The 22,461-nt window shown below is 36.1% G+C and overlaps 1 protein-coding gene across 5 annotated transcripts in view; it reads right to left on the bottom strand.

Moving 5' to 3' along the window:
* The window catches only part of LOC107712876 (disabled homolog 1-like), a 457,572-nt gene that overhangs the window by 2,795 nt on the left and 432,316 nt on the right, over positions 1-22,461 (bottom strand). For 2 of the 5 annotated variants that reach the window (XM_016518249.1, XM_016518248.1), the window contains 6 exons: positions 22,224-22,277; positions 17,028-17,090; positions 11,115-11,177; positions 9,805-9,901; positions 4,369-4,959; positions 504-628 (listed from right to left, as the gene is read on the bottom strand). In XM_016518249.1, the coding sequence (XP_016373735.1) occupies positions 504-628; positions 4,369-4,959; positions 9,805-9,901; positions 11,115-11,177; positions 17,028-17,090; positions 22,224-22,277 (993 nt within the window). The remainder of the gene's footprint in view (positions 1-503; positions 629-4,368; positions 4,960-9,804; positions 9,902-11,114; positions 11,178-17,027; positions 17,091-22,223; positions 22,278-22,461) is intronic. The other 3 variants (XM_016518251.1, XM_016518252.1, XM_016518253.1) reach the window with 3 other exon arrangements.

The raw sequence follows: 22,461 nt of genomic DNA, 5'->3' as shown, positions 1-22,461 counted from the left end.
GATTGTCTTGACAGTTACGCAAGCTCATTTAACACCTTAATGGGCCCAACAGTGGCTCAGGCAGGGTAGAGGATGCAAAAAAGCATCCAACCTCTCATTTTTATGGTGATACATCAACATATTTTAATACAGCAGAAGACATTTTTATGCTCTTTTTTTGTGCTGTACTCTCAAAGAAGCCAGTGATGTTGAAAGAAACTAAACTTAAACTTTTTTTTAAATTTTTTATTCTGACAGTATTTTGTGTAATAATAAAGCATATGTGGGATCAGAAAAGAGCATATTGGGGATTTTGGATATTGGAATTTTGATGACCACAAAAATACTATAAAAATAGTGATCTAAAATATACATTTTGCCATACACAGTACATGCATATGAATCTTAATTTTGATTTTGATTTTTAAAAATCCATGTACATTCAGTAGTCTATGTTAAGTAGCCAAGTTAAAATGGAACCCTTTAAAACTACATTTCCCACAATCCCATTCAATGGCACTTACAGCATCCTCCTCTCCGCTCCGACTAGGGCTGCCCTCGGCCTCACCAAAAGAGTCATCGGTTGGCGGGTCACTGGCGTGGGATGAGGACTTTGATGGGGAACTCTGCCGGGGGGCCGGGGTGGGTGCTGTACAGAAGCAGAATTTTGGTTAGTACTGGGCCAAACAGAGTCAATCTTACACTTGTTTATTGCATTATCTGATTTAAAGCGTCTGATATGTTGTCGGGTGACGCTAAGAAGGTACAAACATATTTTTCATCCTCTGGGAGAATAACCAAATATCTGTTACTGTCTTATAGGAAGGGCACTGAAATTTTCACACTTACATTAAAGACGAGGCTCATTTTTGATCAATTATACATGAAAACAATGCTCCTTTTGGGGCTCATGCAACCTTAAACTGCTTCAGGAAACCATTTGCTGTCACAGCACAGCGCAGCGAATGCTGAATGGTAGTTGCATTCAGTCAAGGAAATAGTCTTTGTATATCTAAAGTGTTAAATTTCATGTAAGGTTTACAATGGGTCTTTTTCTACTTGGGGGGTTGGGGTTATGAGGCAGGTTTATGGTTAAAAGCTGGAATATACTACACAACTTTTAAAACTGAATTTAAAGATTTGAAAACACCAGCCATCAAACACTTGCCGACTTTGTAAATGGAATGGGCATCACACACTAAACGACTGTGGATCACACACTTTCAAGTCATTTTAGACTTTCAAGTCATTCTGAACACAAGAAACTCAAGCAGAAACAAACACAAACATGTTTAATATTTTCTGATTCAGTGGAATCGGAGTCTGTACCCAACATAAACTACACCATTTCTATGAAAGGCTGAGTAAAAGTTACTTTCTGTTGGTTTGGATTAGTTGATGTGGTCTATGTTTGCTAAAACCACTATACAAATTTAAAAAAGACAATTATTATTTTTAAAAGCAATATTGAAGTGTTTATCATAAATAATTTATCCATGAGCAATGATCAAACAATCAAATCATTTCCCAGTGTACAAAATCCAGTCCTGCTCTACATTTTTGTCTCATTCAAGAAGCCGATTCCTTCAGATAAACATCACAATAGGGAAAAAAGGCTGTCGCAACTTCTGTTTCATGGCAACTCTAAGCCTCTTCAAGTAAAAAAATTCACTTCTATCACCATTCAGTGGCTATTTTGCCTGAAATCTGGAGCGAGCGTCACCTAGGGGAATATATTTTGGGTTTTGCGCACACTAGGCATGATCAGTGTAAGTAAACTTACGCATTTAAGCCCAAAACCTGTCAGAAAGTGTCCTGTGTGGACCCAAAATCCCTTATTGACACCTAATAAATGAGTATGTCTCTCACGGAGGGACTGCTTGTGTGCAAACGTGCGACGGTGTGGCGTTCCGTCGCTGCAATAATTAGCACTACAGGAGCGAGAGGATCCAAACAGGCCCAACACACAGCGCAGGACTCCCTAGAGATCAGTGATAATTACACTGCTCGCCAGAAGCACAGCTGGGCCTGTGACTGACTCTCTCTTTCCCCTGCCGTCGTTCCCCACCACAGTACTAATTGTCATTTTCACGCTGACTAAAGACAATTCCTTCTGGGCAACAGCATCAAAGCCCACCTTTCAACCTCTGAGTGAAAACGGATGTGTTGATGAAAGACGGAATGAGGTGCAAGTTCTGTAGTGGGAAACGGATAAAGTCTGTCTAGCTGTGTCAGCACTCTTAAAGGCTTGCGATGAGAGAGGCGAGAGAGAGAAAGGCATGTGGTGAGATAAACAGCGCAGGACTCCCTAGAGATCAGTGATAATTACACTGCTCGCCAGAAGCACAGCTGGGCCTGTGACTGACTCTCTCTTTCCCCTGCCGTCGTTCCCCACCACAGTACTAATTGTCATTTTCACGCTGACTAAAGACAATTCCTTCTGGGCAACAGCATCAAAGCCCACCTTTCAACCTCTGAGTGAAAACGGATGTGTTGATGAAAGACGGAATGAGGTGCGAGTTTGAAGTTCTGTAGTGGGAAACGGATAAAGTCTGTCTAGCCGTGTCAGCACTCTTAAAGGCTTGCGATGAGAGAGGCGAGAGAGAGAAAGGCATGTGGTGAGATACTAAGTTCCTCTATGTGGGATTTGTTTTCTTTGTTGATGTTCTGTATTTAGGGTCTATGGAGCTTTAGGGTAATGTGATTCTGTTGGTCCTGTACAACATTTCTGATATAAAACTACATCCCTAAACTGATCCCTAAGCCTAACTTTACCATTACCAACCTCTAAAATCATTTTAAAAACATATATTCTGGTCAACTTGCAAAATCTAACGTGTGTATTTCTGACCTGCTCATTTTGCATCACTTGACCCAGAAAAATGTTTTGAATTTTATGCAGTGAAGTAACAAGGAAAATTGCAGCTTTCTAAAGATAATTATGTTTCCAAAGCGAGATATAATCATTATAATGTTGGCAGTTATAAACTTGAGCTGTTGAAATAAATAAATGGAAGTTTGCAACCATTTTAGACATTATCTGATAGATTTGTTCAAACATGTATTAAATAATTAAGACATAAGTGAAAGGTTAATAGAGGTTCCTGTGGCCGCGGAGGCATTCCTGTAGCTAACAATGCTAAAAGTCATATGTTTAAGGCACGCATGAACTAAGAAAATGTAATTGAATGCAGTGTAACACATTTTTGATAAACTACCAAATGCATATAAAATATAAAAATGTAAAATATAGTTAAATGCATATATATATATATATATATATACTGTATAATGCACATATATATAAGATTATATAAGTGTGTTTGTGTGTATACTGTATGCATATAGGTGATATTTTTAATTTTTTGATGTAATCAATATGGTAATGAAAAAAAAAGTCTCATTAGAAGAATTAGACTCCTTAAAAGAAAACCTTTTTGTAGTTTGGCATAATCTTTTATTTTTTTTTCAATAATGCTTGTTGATATTTGAAAAACACTTGTATGCCAAAATCCATATGATGCAACCACCATAAATATGCAGGGAAAAAATCATAAAACAAAAAATGGTATCATACAGCCCTCATGATTATGTCAAGATCCTTTTATGACCCTTTTATGACAAGGCAAGGTAGTCCAGGTTGTAAAATGTCATGTGGTGCAGCTTTTCAAAAGTATACTATTAATTTATTGATTGATTGATTGAAAATAATGATCATGCTGATATGTTCACTCATGTGTATTCAAGTTGTAAGGAAAAATGGCTTTTTATTTGATGGTTAAACCACATGCAATTTTGAACCGGCCAGAACTGACCTGAAACTTTTCCTGAAAATGGTGTAAAAGTTGCACAAAACCATATGATCATATGGTTGCACAAAACCATATGAAACCAACAAAAATAGGGGAAGTCGTGGCCTAATGGTTAGAGAGTCGGACTCGTAATCCAAGGCTGCGGGTTCGAGTCTCGTACCGGCAGGGACTGTAGGTGGGCGGAGTGAATGTACAGCGCTCTCTTCCACCTCTCGCACCTTCAATACCACGAATGAGGTGCTCTTGAGCAAGGCACCGAACCCCCAACAGCTCCCCGGGCGCCGCAGCAAAAAATGGCTGCCCACTGCTCCGGTGTGTGTGTGTTCACTGCTGTGTGTGTGTGTTCACTGCTGTGTGTGTGCACTTTGGATGGGATAAATGCAGAGCACTAATTCTGAGTATGGGTCACCATACTTGGCCACATGTCACGTCACTTTCATATGAGGATTTTATTTGTAAGAACTTCTAACTTTTCTAAAATCAGGTTATTTCAACTCATATCCCCATTTCTACAAGCCCCAACCTTCTGAGTCAAAATCATAGAACGCATTCCACATGTCTGAAACATCCTACTCACGTGAGTTGGTGGAGGGCGTGGTGGAAGTGACGGGCGTGAGGTTCATCTGCGAGATGTCAAAGTCGTCGCAGTCATCAGTATCCTGCGATATTCCCACTCTGCTGAAGTAGCTGGTGAAAGCGTCTGTGGTGCAGGACAGGCTAGGTTGCTCGCTCTTCCTGGCAGGCATGGTGGGCGGCTTTGCCATCTGGAAGTCCTTAAACATCTCCTTGCTCATCTTTGCCTGTCTCTGCAGCATGCGTTCTCCGTGCTGCGGACTGGAGGCCGTGGAGGCCGAGGTTCCCGCCACGGCTCCGCCCATGGCCGCCGCGGGCAATGCCATGGGAGCCAGTGTCTGAAACATGGCAGCAGGAAGCGGACCTACTGTCTGGGCAGGCATGAAAGCGGCAGGCGAAAAGTGAGCCCCTGCCATCGCAGCCCACTGTTGCTGGGTGGCAGGGAAAAGGTTGGCTTGACCCCAGATCAGAGGCTGAGCACCCGGTAAGACCTGCGCGACGGGCACTGGGGATTGGACACCAAATGCTAATGGAGCCTGAGCGGCGAACTGTTGCTGCGCCCATGCGGGCGGCACGGCTCCCATCGTCACGTAACCTAAATGACAGAGACAATGAAATGTTTAGGGTGTGTTTACACAACAACAATTGTACTAAAACCGAAAAAGTTTTGCTTTCGTTCACATGGATCCACAAAAATGACTTGGCATAAAATGCTGTATTATGCATACCCGGCCAGTTGTTGGCGATGTCACTTTGTAAAGAAGCACTACGCCTGGGCAAATATGACTATAGTCTATAGACTGAATACGTAATACACATGCACACGACTTCACCGTTTTCACATTTTCGTAGTTTACGCAGAGACGATAATGGTATTGTTTTTGAAACCCGTTCATAAACACCCACTTTGAAAACCGTTTTCAAAAGTTAGCATTTTCAGGTTCTCAAAACGCCATTGTTGTGTAAATGAACAGCCAAAACGCATAAAAAGTTTTTCGTTTTTAGTTGAAAATGGTGTTATGTAAACACCCCCTTAGTTCACAAAGCTCCATCAAATGAGATTTTCCCACCAAAATGCTCTGGAAAACATGTACACCTCATTACAAGTTGTGCTGTAACCTTTAGCATTTGCTAAAGGACTTTCAGGCTGCCGCCATAGATCTCTTGATGACTGGGGTAAGATGACCTAGATTTTCATAATGAAAAAGGTCTTTATGGCTCAGATGAACTATTGTAATTACTGCTCACAATAGGCCCGGGCTTAATGAATAGCAACGCCCTTTAAAAGAGGCCATTACAACAGTCTCACTCATTTCACACCAAGGCTTATTTCATTACACATCTTGCTCTTTCTTTCCAATGAGTAACGCTGGTTCAAACAATAAAACACCAAATCATATCTTATCTCTATGACATGCCACACGCACTGCAGGAGCGTGTCCGGAACATTCCACTGTGTGGCAGAGAGGTGTGATATCAACTGCAGCTGGGCTGCTCACACAATGGGACGTTGTGATGTTCTTTTATCGTTAAAAATGACCTGGAAACGGTCGCAGATTCTCTGTGTTCTATAGGTGTTGCCATTAGCAAGTTAAGAGAAGAATCTACTGTATTTTCCAGAATATAATGTAAATCGCAGTTTTTAGCATCTGAAACGTGCTTTTACTTATATTCCAAAGGGTTTTATACAATGCATTAACGTCAAACATGCAAAAAAGGTGCGAAACACATTTCCCAGACACCATTACTTGCAGTTTCTCTTTAAATAAATTTGCTTAGGCTTGCTGTTTATAATAAATGTTGTTTATATAATTTATGTTGCTTTTATACTTATATTTCTCATGTTCTGTTTGTTGGATTTGTTGTGGAGTGAGAGGAACTAAAATACATGTGTATAGTGTGCGATGTTTGTAGATGTGTGGCATTTTACACAATTTCTGAATGTAATAATCAAATTTGCCATACTTCGACTAATCTGTTTTCTCAGTGCATTTTTTTTTTTTTTTTACAAAAATATGGTAAACATTTGATAAATTCTGTATTTTTAATTCTCTATATTTATTTATGATACATAATATTAAAATATAAATAGTATAAATTACATTTGTTATTTATTTATTTGACATCAAATTAGAGTTTAAATTGGCATTTTAAAACTGGTTTATTTACACTAAATACCATTTAATTAGAAAAGTCATATTTAACTAAACATGACATTATTTTCTAAATAATTGTAATAAGTAGTGCAACTGTCACACTTGGACTTTTTAACCATCCTGTCAACTGTGAAGTGTTCCCATGGAATTGCAGTAACGGTTTGTGGGTTTCTCAAGGACCAGTGAGTGGCCTGGAGAAGTTCTATATGTGAATTTAAGAAAATTGTGCATGTCCATCATTCAGTCAGGTAGCAATGGTCCGTCTCATCATAGCAGCACACCCCTACACCGGTCTGTGATGGCCCTTGGCAGTCATTTTGAGCTATGGATCCACCATTTAAAAATGGGATGGAAATATGGACTGCCAATCAGGATGCATGGACAGCAAATCCTGGAGCACATCTCTGGTATCCCGTGGATATGTAGAGGATTGGACTACACTAAATGAACTGAATTAATGAATAATTTTCTAATAAAATAAAAGCTTTTTAAAATGTTATTTTATAATGTAACTTTAATAAAAGCTCAAATGCATGCCCTATTTTAAATATAGAATACAGTTAGTCACTATATAGTGATTATGTTCACATACAGCACAGCTTCTTATACAGTAGGTTTCTTAAATAATATCATAATTAAGCAGTGTGCATTCGTTCAGATGATTTATGTTCCATTAGACATACCATTTAAGACAAGTTTCATCCAAAGTGACTTACAATATACTGCCAGCAGGGCCAGACCCCCTAAAGCACTCTGGGGAAAAACTCTCACTTGAAAAAAGCCAGAATGATTTCACAAGGGTGAAAAATGTGCTCATGCTATCATAACTGAACTGTGAGAATCCCATCAGGACAGGAGTGGTGGAGTCAAGCCTGGTGTTTATGAATTTACAACACAGAGGGGAGTTTGACTGAGGGAAGGAATTGAAGACAGATGGGACAGATGATACACTACTTGATTCCACACATATCAATGTTGTACTGTTTACTGTTTCAGAGGAAGTCAATCTGGCTGGAACAGATGTCCCAGGGAGAGCAAAATCACTGCACAGGGGCTATTTGCTTTTAATAACTGGTTCAAATATCATGACGTGAGTGTTCTTGTAGAATTTAAAGTGGTAGCACTTTACAATACAGAGTCCAGCTGTGGGTCAAAGATTAAAAAGGGTTTAAGCATAAAAACAATACGTTTAATACTGCTTTAAATTGTTGTTTTTCCCCAAAAAATTTAAAAAGTTTTCAGTTGAATTTAATTGTTTTTCTGAGCAAAAAATACATATCATACATTTTTCCCTGATTTACAGAAGACACCCACTAAAATGTCATTCAGTGTAACAATCTTGTCAGGCATATTTACAACAAAAATAAATTTATGACATATTAAAAGACTAATTACTTTCACCTCAAATACTAATTAGTTGTAATTTTACCTTTTTATAACTTGCCACTATCCTACACTCTCAGAAAAAAAAGGTACAAAAGCTGTCACTGGGGCGGTACCTTTTCAGAAGGTACACTTTTGTACCTTTTAGGTACTAATATGTACACTTTAGGTACTAATATGTACCTTTAAGGTACCAATATGGACTCTTTAGGTACAAAGTTGTGCCTTTAGAAGAGGTACCACCCCAGTGACAACTTTTTTCTGAGAGTGTAGGTTTTGCCCATTGGTCAGTAAGAACTTTTTACTCATTTAAAACAGAATAAAATTTTATATGCCCCCTTATTCTTTTATATATTTTAATATGTACAAGTCAGAATAAGCATGTTGTTTGATTTTTTACATGAATATTGTGTTTAAATAATGTAAAATATTAAAACACTGAATGACAATATAACATCATTTAAACCAAATTTTGACATTTTATTCTCCAAAAACGTATTTGAAACCTTAAAGGTAGACACTTTACTTACATTTAATGTACTTTCTATGGACATAAAATCACTTTTGTAAATTTCTTTTGATGCGGACATCTTAACGTCTTTGACCCATGTACAAAATGATCAGAATTTTAACAGTAAATGATTGTAAAGATGCTTTGGTAAAAACTTGTTAATTACTTAACAGGATATAGTACAGCGAAAATATTGTCATATATTTAACTGAATCTAAATTGACTGTAATTGTACAGGAAAATATTGTTAAATGTACAATTTTTGAAAGTGAAAAGGATTTAGTGGCATTTTACGTTGTTAAATTTACATTTATTGCAGTATTTTATGTTTGTTAGCATGATGGTGTTTTGTATTTGTGTGCCTGACTCCAACGAAAAATTAGAATTTATCGCAGTAAATAAATAAATAAATATATTTTATTTCAGTAAGCTCACCATTATGTTCCAAACCTGTATAACCTTCTTTTTCTGCAAATCTTATGTGTAAAAGAAGATATTTTGAAGCTGTTTTTGTTAATATAATTAAAGTCAGTGGGGCCCAAAACAACATTTGGCACCAATTTGGACAAAATCATTGAGACACAAAAAAAAGTCATACAGCTTTAAAAAGACATGAGGGTGAGTAAATATGATGAATACAATTTCCCCTTTAATAATGTAGTGTATATAGATTAAAAAAAGTTTAATTAGATTATGCTAAATATATATATATATATATATATATATATATAATTTATTTTTTAATTAAAGCTATGCTTAATACATTGATAGAAGCATAAATACAAATTTTATCATTTAGCTCTATCCGAACTGAATCAACACTGAACTGACGTTTATCATTGTGATGCTCCTTTGACACAATCTGTATTGTATAAAGCACTATATAGTTAAAGGTGACTTAATATGTTTAATTTAATTAAAAAGTGAAAATGGTGATGAAAAACTAAATTCTGTCCATTTGTGGTGCAAAAAACCTTGACTAAGTGGACATAAGGGAAAACATAGCATAATAAAAATGTATGATATGACCCCAGTACAGATGTGCATGTTAAAAAAGACATCATGCATTAAAAAAAACATCACACACATACACACACACACACACACACACACACACACACACACACACACACACACACACACACACACACAGACCAGGTAGGGGTAACACTGTGTCCTCTACAAGGCATTTATCATGCAGATCAGTACAGCAGTCAGTAATGAGAGCATTCATATTCTACAGCAGGAGGACGGGACACCTTATTTAGCCAGAACTAGACAGACACATTATTTAATTTGCATCCGCCCCGTTCCATGTCTCCTTTATCTGTTTTCTTGGTATTATTTTCTTCTGTACACACACATTGTCTGAAAGAGAAATCTGTCCTACCTGAGGGTACAGAGGTGGGGTTGAAGGGGGTGAACAGTTCGGATGGAGTCTGGTGGGCCAGCATGGGGTCCAGAGTATTAGCCGGAGATGCTGGGGTCTGTAGAAGAGGAAAACCATAGCAGTCCAAAGGGAAGCTTTAAAATAAACTACATTTTCTCAACAACTTGCTTAACTGTAAAGTCAGAGTATATGTTTGAAATGGCTTAAAATTCTGTCATCATTTTACTCATCCTCAAGTTGTTCCAAACCCGTATCAGTTTGAACACAAAAGAAGATATTTTGAATAATATGGGTAACTAAGCAGTTGATGGTGCCCATTGACTTCCATAGTATGGAAGAAAAAAAATACTATCAAAGTAAATGGGGACCATCAACTGTTTGGTAACACACAGTCTTCAAAATATCTTCTTTTGTGCTCAGCAGAATAAAGAAGTTCATACAGGTTTGGAACAACTTGAGGGTGAGTAAATGATGACAGAAGTTTCATTTTTATTTAATTAATCTGCAGCAAGGGCGTTTCCTCCGAGGAGGCAAGGGAGGCAATGTCTCCTCAAAAAGTTGGAGGAGAAAATAATCGATATTACAAAAATAAAACAGCGCAAATATGACTAAATATGATAATAAAAGTCTAAAAGTCACTCGTTTTTATAAAGTAACACTGTCCAACAGCGACAGCCGCAGGTAAAGTTACAGTACAGCGGAGGCTTGCCTCCCTTCGGTCCATTGACTTTCTACAGAGACCCCAAAGCGTGCCGTGACTTTACTGAAGGCTCATTGAGATGAATGGGGGAAAGTCACGCGAGAGGAGGCAATGACTCCATCTAGCTATAATTGGATATGATCGGTTATGGTTGAATATGATTGGTTCGTGTGATAAATCCCGCCTCTTGTAGAAGTAGGCTATTGTTTATTCTTAGTTCATGTTAACTAAAGTAGTTAACTAATTTTAACTAATGAAACCTTATTGTAAACTTTTTCCAGAATATTGTTCAAATTGATACTGCCTTTAGTTATTATTTTGGAATAGATATAAAAATGCATAAAAACACTATGAAATGTATAATTAGTATTACAAATATTAAATAAAATAAAAACATAATATTAATAAAATACAAAATAGAATTATATTTGTTCTCTTATTTATGTAATATTTAAATATAAATATATGTTTATATATAAAACTGCCTCCTCATTTTAAAACACCACCGCACGCCACTGATCTGCAGTATACACTGTGTAGTATGCAGTATGATAATATTCCATTCTGAACATACACTTACTATAATATTTTAGCATCTAGAGTCACTCACCGAGGGAGACGTGATATCAGGAGGGGTGGACATGTCTCCAAAAAGCTCTAACTGGTTGATATTCTGCAGATGAAAGAGGAACATTTAACAGCATAAAATGAGACGTGTTTCACCTCAGCACTCATTGCCATGTCAGACTAATCTTTGCCACAGAAAAGTGAACCTACCTTGGGCAAACAGTGGTTTGAATAGACATGTGACTTGAATAATAAATGATAGTGAGTTGTGTAATAAATGACAGCAGTTACGTAAATGATAGTGGGTTCCTATAAAATTACGCAAAAACACAAAGGATGATGATAATGATTCCTGTACCTACCGACCATGTGCAGCAATCTATCCATCCATCCATCCATCCAATTTCATACATTTAACCACAAACCATTTCATGTCTGTCCATACAAGACCATGGATTTGCATTAAATCACATGATGAGTGAATTTCTAGAATTAATTTCCTTCGGATATATTCTGTACTCAGGGTTATTTCTGAACAGGGGCATATCAATCCCACCAGGATTTCACAGGACATTTTTCAGATTTTTGTGCCCCAAAATGTCTGAATTTGCTGCAGCTTCTTTTCAAAGATTGTGGTAACATTTGCACATTTTTATTTTGCAGAAAAACTAAACTAATCATGACATATACTGATGTAACCAGAGGCTTCTTCTTGTTCTTAAAGGCGATGTCATTTCAAACAAAATCAGGCCAAAACGAAGTCTGTTTGTAGTTTGTTCCTGTAACACTTTATAATAACTTTCATTAATAAATCATTAACAAACATTACATAATACTTAACAGACCTTTAGTTAATAAATATTCACAAAGATAGAAATATGAGATAATATGCTTGTTAATGTTTAGTAATGCACGTATTAAACATTATTTAAAAAATAACAGATCACATGTAAATTGAAATTATTACAAATGTCATTAAACTTTTGATTCATATGATGCACTTTAAAAAAAAAATTCTTCAAATTATTTTGACAGTTTACAATGATTAAAAGCGTCATTAATAAATCATTAACAGACATTATATAATGCTTAACAGATCATTAGTTAATGTTTACAAATGTCATTAACCTTTCAATAGATCATGCACTTTGTAAAAATCACAAATTATTTGTACAAATTATTTTTGAAATTACAAATGATTTTAACAGAAATTATAGAATGATTATTGTTCTTTTGAATGCTAACAAATGTCATTAGACTTCATTTCACATATTACCTAATGCTCTTTTTTTACATTTACAAATGTTGTGGAAAAAATAGCTTAATTAGTCATTTTAAGCACTTCACAAACCATTCATGTTAACATATTATTCATTATATGTCTGTAAATGCCATTTATTTGGTCGTCGTTTGTTGTGTAGACTTCTAATTACACTTCTTAACTAATCATTTATTCATGTTTTTGTTGTACTCAATCTAAAGTGGAAACTATTCATCAATTGTAAATGTTTATAAACATTTATTAATCATTAGTACCTTTATGAGCAGTCATCTCAATAGCAAAATGTGTCCTAAATGACCTGTTTGTATTGCCTCAACACATATATGTGACCCTGGACCACAAAACCAGTCATAAGCGTCAATTTTTCGAAATTGAGATTTATACATCATCTGAAAGCTGAATAAAAAAGCGTTCCATTGATGTATGGTTTGTTAGGATAGGACCATATTTGGCCGAGATACAACTATTTGAAAATCTGGAATCTGAGGGTGCAAAAAAAAAATCAAAATATTGAGAAAATCGTCTTTAAAGTTGTCCAAATTAAGTTCTTAGCAATGCATATTACTAATCAAAAATTAAGTTTTAATATATTTACAGTAGGAAATTTACAAAATATCTTCATGAAACATGATCTTTACTTAATATCCTAATGATTTTTGGCATAAAAGAAAAATCAATAATTCTGACCCAACCAATGTATTTTTGGCTATTGCTGCAAATATACCCCAGCGACTTAAGACTGGTTTTGTGGTCCCGGGTCACATATTAGTACACTACTGTATATCATTAAACAGGATATTCCTTGAATCTATGAAGAGTTTATTTGCAAACACAGATATCTCAGTTTTTATAAATTTTCATAAATCATGTTTTTTATTGTGTTATCACGTTTTTATTGTGTTTTATTGCGTTAGCTGTATTTTTTAGTTATTATTATTTAATCAAAACAACCCAACTGCAGTTTGATTGATATTAATTGGAATGTAGGATTTTAAAAAAAATCATGATTTTTGATCATTTTTAAGAAGGAGTTATCTATTTTTGCAAATGAACTCTTCATATCTCAACAAAAGAAAATAAATAAATTTAAAAAAAAAATACTCTATACTTTTATAAATTTGATCAAAACAACGTAGTATAAACAGACTGAACCGTGTTCCGTTATAGTAATCAAATCGACTCAAATTGACTGAAAGCTTTTAATAATTGCATAATATCTGTTAATATCATTTGTAGATTTTCATGATGTGCACGATCATATGAATTAAACGTTTAATGGCATTTGTAACCATTTTAATTTACATGAAATAATTATCGTTAATCATTTGGTAATGAAGTTTATTAGTAAACATTAACAAACAAAATAATTATCTCATGCTTTTAGCTATTTGAATAAAAACAGCAGTCCATAACTTTTTTTTGGTTAAAAATAATCCGAAATAAATATTTGAGCAAGTACATAACCAGTGTTCGAAACTATCACCTTACTGTATGCTATATCGCATGTGAGGATCCTGCAGGTGGCGGATCGTTTATAGCCTTTTCTCACAGCAGCTGGAATAATTAAATGTATCATTTTGATGGCGACTTGTAATCCAGAAAGTATTGTGTGTTTATGAAACACATGTGACTGAAATTAAATTATATTCCAGTTTTAAATGTGCATCTGATTACAGATAGGATACAGATATAGCAATAAGCTATATAAAAGCAATACTTTTCTTTTTGGGTTAAAATAATTTCTTAATATGAAATTTGAATGCTATGACAATTAGAGATTAGACTGTACAGAAATTGAAATCTACACACTAATACACACTATATACACAGTCACGCAATGCTAATGTTGTTAACATTAACAATTTGAGAACAAAGAATAATAATAATAATAATTTGCACGGTTTGATGTGATATGAGCTAACCAATCGTTAGACTTAATCACCATTGGTAGTGTGATTTATTGTAATGCTTTTGTTCTCAGTTGGTCAGAACAAAAGCGGCAGACTTGTTACTTACTAGTTCAGATGACAATATCCTGTGAAAATTCTTATTTGGGTCATACTTTCAAGATGTAGGCTAGAATCTGTGATTCCTCAGTATAGTATCCACACTGGTGTGGTGACTGACAGCCACATATACTCCTCAAAACATCAGATTCATCTGCGCTGGAGCCATGCCTGTGCACAACCCACGCAATAAAGATAATTGTGCAAATAACTGCAATTGCAAGTTTTCAAACAGAGATGGCGACAAAGAGACAAAACTTATGGACTGCAGCTTTAACTAATGATCCGTTAAGCATTATCAGTGTTAATTTTGACAGCAAATTTTGATTTTATACGTTAATACTCGTCAAAACGGACAATTCGACATAATTTTGTGTTTAATTCTCCATTCATGCGACACGAAAGAGTACTCGCGCGCTGAGGGACGCACTTTCTGTGTTTCATTCTTTCAAGCAGACATATTTATTTCTATAAATAAATTTAGATACATTTTTAGGGCTACTAGTTTTTCAGTCAAGAGTAGTGCGTGATTTTCTGTCTTACTTTTGTTGCTTGATTAACATCAATGACTCGGACAATAGCAACTAAATTAGGCTGCTATTCCTTTAAAACCAAATGCACAGCTGCAATGGATGCAATGTACTGATACACTTTCTCCCTACTGTTTACGTTCACTTAAGACGTAATCAACTGTGTTTACGTTAATACTCGTCAAGACAATTCGACATAATTTTGTGTGTAATTCTCCATTCATGCGACACGAAAGAGTACTCGCGCGCTGAGGGACGCACTTTCTGTGTGTGTATGCTTCAGTGTCTGTGCTCAGAAAACCAGACCGAATTGAGTTCTCTCTTGCATCGCCAGATTTATCCTCTTCTCTTACTCCCACATATTGACATTTTTGAACGTTTTATGGGACGTGCAGCAAGTGTATGTTAGCTTATGTCCCGCCGGTTCATATGTAGGCTATGCATCTAACCTCCAAACCACGCAGCAGATTCGTTCTGAATGAAATTCAATGAATCTCTTCCCAAATCGTCCCTCCCTAACATTTTCGTTTCGTTTTTATTCGTTGACGAAAATGTCAATAGATTTACGTCATAGTTTTTGTCATTCAAAAAGAGTTTTAGTTCATTATCGTCTTGTTCGTCGGAGAAAGAAATGTCCTTGAATATTGACATTTTTGAATGTTTTATGCGACGTGCAGCAAGTGTATGTTAGCTTATGTCCCGCCGGTTCATATGTAGGCTATGCATCTAACCTCCGAACCACGCAGCAGATTCGTTCTGAATGAAATTCAATGAATCTCTTCCCAAATCGTCCCTCCCTAACATTTTCGTTTCGTTTTTATTCATTGACGAAAATGTCAATAGATTTACGTCATAGTTTTTGTCATTCAAAAAGAGTTTTAGTTCATTATCGTCTTGTTCGTCGGAGAAAGAAATGTCCTTGACGAAAATTATGACGAAAATTATTCGTCAGCGAAATTAACACTGAGCATTATATAATGTTTGTTAATGATTTATTAATGAAAGTTATTATAAAGTGTTACCGTGTGGGCATGTCAGGATGTTCGCTCTGCAGTGAGTATATCAGGCCTTAAAGCAGACTTTTTTCATTTTTTTTTTTAGGATGATTATTTCACAAGTGGTCAGAGGGCAAATCTAAAAGACCATGACAGTAGTTACAATGGCCAGTACACCTGTTTCTGAACATTTGTGGTTACCGTGTACTTGTTGAGTGTGCTTATCAGAAAACAGAACAGATATTGTGCTGCTAGCGGGGAGCAGCTGAGCATTTTCTGAGCTGTTTAAAGTGACTGGCGCATGACAGAAAAGCTTTTCTACACTGCTTCTAAAAAGCATTTCGTACATCCATTCGCTTGAGGCCGGACCACAGGGATCTTTCCTAAAATTCAGCTCTCTTTGTTCACACCTACATCTACAAAAGGGCTAAAGCACATCTGTGTGTACATTAATGAGGAAAAAAAATTAACTTAAATGATTTTAGCAAATGGCTGCAATATAACAAAGAGTGAAAAATTTAAGGGGGTCTGAATACTTTCCGTACCCACTGTACATCTACAAAAGGGCTAAAGCACATTCTTTATGAAAGAATAATTGCGCTCTCTTCTCTGACTTTACGCTGGCATTTTTTAGTCTCGGCTAGTCTGTCTCTAATAATAAAAAAAATAAAAAAACAGCACACGCAAGAACACGACTATGTGTGTGACCTTTGAAAGCACTGTAAAGTCTTGCGCACATGGTCACACGGGGAGAAGGGCACTCCGGTTTCTCCGGTTTATTTATGAACCGCACGGTTAGCATGGGAACACAAAACCCGACCTATTCAACGGGGTCAGACTGGGGTCATCTATAAGACTTCTGTCATTTGACTATGAAAAAGAAAGGTCAGGTATGAGTAAGTAGACTACTTCCAGGAGACTAATGGAAAAGGTACAAAGCATGAGACGAGGGATTTAGCAGGGCTATAAACTGTTCATAGCGGGTAGCGTGACATTTACTTTCCTGTACTGGGACTCTACTGGAGTCTAGAATGGGCCATAGTGCATTACTTATTAATTTATAGCTAGATTACAGGTAGAGGAGATCATGGGAAGGCCGAGGGCAGGAGTGGAGAAACTTCAGCCAATCATTGTCCACCTTACCTGGGTGACCAGCAACAGGTCAGTGTCTAAATCCAAGAGATCGACTCGTTCGTTATGTTTGTTCTGCAATGATAACATGGTGTTAGATGAAAGATGGGATGAGACACACAGAAAATAAGGTGAAATGAGGTCTGTTTTGGGACGGTGAATGTGAGTAGATGGGATGGATGGTACTTTACCTGTGCAGGTGTGCTTTTTACATTTTACCACATTATCTTTCAAGCGTGCAACAGGTTTGAGCCAAATGCAATGCAAAAACTGACTGTATTTATCTTCACCAACTCGCATTCCACCCCATAGTCCCAAACTGTAATTGGTGGAAGGCGGAATGAAACAAAAAAAATATATTTTTAAAATATTTTTAACCAGCTGCCAGCAGGCTTTAATGGGAAAATAATGTGCTAAAATGGGCGTCTCTTGAGATAACATGGGAAGAGCAAAAGACCATGAACAACAGCTGTTCCCATCTTATTCTGTGCTGCCGAAAAAGCAACACAGGCGAGGAGAGGATCTTATATGAACGGAGAGGATGGCTAGACCATGAAATTGAAAAGAAAACCAAGACCCCTTTCTTCCAACTTGGTTTACTTGGTTAGCCGGATAAAGTGGTGTCATGCATTTCGACAATTATACTTTCGACTGAGAGCACCAATAGAAAAATAAATAAATAAATAAATATTTTTTTTATTGGTGTCTTCAGTCAAAATTATAATAGTTTTTTTTGTGATAACACTGTACAATAAGGATCCATTTGTCAACATAGTAAACTACGTTAAATAAATAAATAAATAAATATTATTAATTAATATTATTATTTTTAATATTATTTAATGGACCTGATATAACATGAACTAATAATGAACAGTTGTATTTTTATACAAAGTTTTTTATATATTTGTATTTTTTATCGGTCAATCACAACTAACACATTAGTTAATGCATTAACTAACATTAACTAATGGGACCTTATTGTAAAGTGTTATCATTTCTTTTTTTAAGGTGTAAAACATTATACAGTATAAATGCCATTAAAATGGGGCCCAAGGGGGCGCATTTTAAAATCCCAACTTAATATAAAAACAGTATAGTGTTTAATAATTAAGAAATATTACAATGTTAATCTAAAAAATATATCTAAATAAACAAATAAGATCATTTTCAGTTTAAAGTGCATGATCTGCAGAAGGTGTGACTTGATTGGCAGACATTCGCATTGATTTCTGCCACAAAAGAAATCACCCAGGCTTCTCATGTTATGCAAAAATTATCCGGCTAACCAAGTAATACCAGATTTAACACTGACAACAAAATATGCACATACAACAACTAGACTAACAGAAAAACAAACACATACATGTAAAACATGCAATACAATCAAGCAAAAGTTGACTCCAGGTCAGTGGATTTGGTTGCAGAAGCAGGTGACACCTGAGATGGTTAAGTCTGAAAGCCTCTCTGGGTTAGCGCTTGCTGTTCTGTGTTAGCACTTAGCTTTAAGAATGAAAGGGTGTTAACGGGAGTCATCTGAGAAAGGTAAGCAGAAATAAGCCACTGCTAGTGACAAGTTATATCTGCTAATGTCGCGGGAATGACTGAATGGACAAACATGAATGACAGCAGAGGTGATGTGAAAGAGAGAAACCAGTTTTGGATTGTGTAGCGTTCTTCACTTAAAGACCACGACGATCAGTTCAGCTGAAACAGAAAAAACTATTAAATGCCTCATGCATAAAACATGAGCAGAACTAATTTCAGTGTTCAGAATTATGCAACAATCTACGTTTACAAACAATTTGGACTCAAATTCGTTCTGCTTGTGTTTCATGAATAAAGGGAACAAAACTACAATTTTGATTTGTTCCCGTCATGTTTTCAGGGTGATGGTGTTCGTCTCACTTTGTTTGAGTTTGAAGGTCATTGAGCTGGAACTGCCGTTCTACATATACTGTGGCCAGTAGCTGAATTAAACGGCTGTAATATTACCGGCCCAAGAGACGTCATCAAATCAATCTCTTTACACACTCTTGGGGATCACCACTGAGGATAATGGGAAAGATGACAGCTGGGCCCCACAGTGATGAACTGTGTCAGTCAAACCGCACTGCATGCTGCTGACACCTTATTACTGATGGATATCATGAGTGCTGATAACCACCTTCTTATCTGTTATTATAGCAAGCTGCCTCTCCTGTGGAAGTGTGACTCACATGATGCATTGTAATTCCATAACTGAAATTACAGTATTTACACTAAACAGTCTCCATGGCAACATTTAGAACAATGCTGAGGGTAAACATTAGTATTTTATGCAACCGTATGAGTCTCTCGCTTATTTTGCCACAATCCATCAGCCTACTTTTCTATCATCGTTATCACTTCAAACGACTATCAATTAACCGTCCCCTCGGAGATAATAATTATCTTCACAGTGTCCTGTGCACTTTTAGTGCTGCCCATTTCATTATGTCCGGAGTGTTAATGTCTTGCGCTCTGACTGATCATATAGCCACAGGCAGGAGACCAACTGGGAAGCACAGCTATGAAATTAAATAATACATGGAGAGGTAGAAGAAAAAAGAACAACACTAACGAGTTATTTAAAGCAATGCTTCAGCATAAATACAGTTTATCAACAAATCACTTCTTAAGTATCCAGAAATATAACGGGGGTATTCAATAAGAATAAATTGTGCCCACTGATAGTGTTGTTTATTTGCACATGCTTTGTTTTCAGTGAAAAGGAAATATGCAAATTAATGAGCAAACATGGCCAAAATGTATTCTAAATGTAGTTCGCGTGATACTTTTGCGAATTTCTGTTGTGAAGGATGCAAAACAAAACAAAACAGAATAAAACTAAATAACACAAAACAAAGAAATCAAACAGATAAAACAGAATAAAACTAAATAACACAAAACAAAGAAATCAAACAGATAAAACAGAATAAAAAACAAAACATAAAAACACAACACAAAACAAGACAAAACCAAACAAAATAAAAACAGAATAAAAAACTAAAATAAAAAATAACATGACAAGACAAAACAAAACAAAACAAAACAAAAAAAACAAGCAGAATAAAATAAAATAAAACAGAAAAACAACAGAAAAAGAAGACAAACCAAACAGAACAAAACAAAACAAAACAAAACAAAAAAACAAAACAAAGAAATCAAACAAAATAAAATAAAAAACATAAAAACAACACAAAACAAGACAAAACAAAACAGAATAAAACAAAAATAACAAAACAAGACATAATTAAACAAAACAAAATGTTAGACAAAACAAAAACAAAAAACGACAATGCAAAAACAACAACAGAAAAACATACAAAATACAACATACAAAAGTGGAGCAACTGTTTAGTGAATATGCCTCATAATGTTTGGCTAAAAAGAATGTACAAGTGCATTTAAAAAAATGCAGAAAAATACATTCGGATCCACAATGTATGTGCAGATGCACAATACAAAACAGATTTACAGCCTAACGGTTCAAAAGCCAATTCTGTAGAGCTGAGGGAGTTATTTTATGAGTTGAAGCTGTGTAGGTTTTGCTTAGACAGGAATGAAAAAGCTGGGGAAGGCAGGATCAAGAGGCCAGACGACTTCGATTGAAATAGGAGAGAGGAAGAAGGCTGAAAATGTGTGCGAGGAAGAGAGAAAAGAGTGAGTAGGTGTTTGAAAACATGATGGAAGAGGCCAGAGGAAGAGATGGCAGACAGTGGCACAAGGTGATATGACGGCTGAGATGAGGAAAATCCAACTGAAACATTATTTACCAGGTCTGGAGAGACCTAAACAACTGAATACTGAGGACAGACTCAACCAACTTCAGGGACTTTGCCAGGGTTGTATGTGTTGTGATGGTGGCTGTGGGGGGTTTAGGCATTTAGCTAAGACTGAATGAACAGAGCAGCTATAACACAAGAGAGGTACAGACAGCAGAGACACTGGCCAGAACATGAAAAGATCAGCCATTTTTACATATCAGAGTGTAAATGCTGAGCCCAAAAGGCCTGACAAAGATTTGTCCACCATTTAAAGAGAGAGAGCAAAATTCCATGCGTGAGCACCAGTCAAAAATTCAGAAGAACGTTTGCCATCTCTCATTTAAATGACTTTATCAGTCAACCCATATAAACTCCACAGACTTTTCATCTTTTATTGTAGATCATGCATGATTCATGGGCATTCATGATATGACATTGAAGGAAAAGTTCACCAAAAATTAAAGTTCTGTCCTGTTGTTTCAAACTTCTATGACTTTAATTCTTCAATGGGACACAAATGGGAAAATATATATATTCTGAAGCTGTTCTAGTTGCTTTTTTCGATCTAAATATCTTCAAAGTGCCATAAAAATACGATTATTGAAGTACATTTTGCAAGAAAATACTATTCCAGTTTTTCTACTTCAAAATGTAACATTTAATTAAATGGTACTTGCAATTTCTTTGTAATTGTTGGTGAAAATTACAAGCAATTTCTGAGGGAAAATTGATTCTGCACAAATTTTTGTTCCAATGTATGACTTGTGTTCAATATTCAGGGCTTTTAGTAAATAATGACTTCAATTTTTGCCTGTTTGCCACATAAAACGATCATGTGATATTGAGTGTGAATCATATGAACAATTTCATGGTGCTTTTATGTTGTTTTCAAAGCTTGAAAGCATGAGACTCATTGACAGTCATTGTTATTGCATGAAAAAGAGTGAGTATATTCTTTAAAATCTCAGTATTCCATGGAAGAAATAACATTATACAGAACTAGAATAACATAAAGGTAAGTATGAGTTTTCATTTTAGGTGAACTATCCCTATTCCATCATGAATGCACCAGCTGTCCTTATCATGGGGTGAAGACAAGCGCACATCATGCAAAACCGACCAATCACGTAATGCCCACCACCCAAACCCAAACTAGATTTTCACAAAGAAAACGATCAGCCATAAAGAAACAAACATATACACAACCAGCCAAAAACACACAAACACCAGGGGAAAATGAAGAGTGCACAGTCTATGCGATTTACTGTAAGCCGGGGAATGAGTGCTGCTGAACTCCTCACAAGACTCGAGACAGGGAGAGGGACATGCTTGATGCTTGTGGTTTACATACTGTATTGAAAGGTTTGCCAGAGAGAGGCACAGGAGAGCCACATAAACAAACACACACAGGTCCACTCACTGGATGTCGCTTTGGGACGTCATAAACTCCCTCCTTTTGTTGGCTGGTAGGGACCTGGTGTGGACAGGGAGCCCAGCCAAATGCACAGTTAACATGACAAGTTACCATTAGTTCAGATTTCAGCAGGAGATTTTACAAGGTCAATGCAGAATGCAAATTTTATGCTTCCTGGAGAGTAAAATGAATCATTGTCTATGTTCAATGTGATGCGTTTTAATTAATAATGGAAGGGAAGATG

The sequence above is a fragment of the Sinocyclocheilus rhinocerous genome, unplaced genomic scaffold, assembly GCF_001515625.1.
Source record: "Sinocyclocheilus rhinocerous isolate Xijiao unplaced genomic scaffold, SAMN03320098_v1.1 scaffold478, whole genome shotgun sequence".
Taxonomy (NCBI): domain Eukaryota; kingdom Metazoa; phylum Chordata; class Actinopteri; order Cypriniformes; family Cyprinidae; genus Sinocyclocheilus; species Sinocyclocheilus rhinocerous.
The sequence above is the reverse complement of the archived record's forward strand: the minus strand, read 5'-3'. Positions and strand labels throughout refer to the sequence as shown.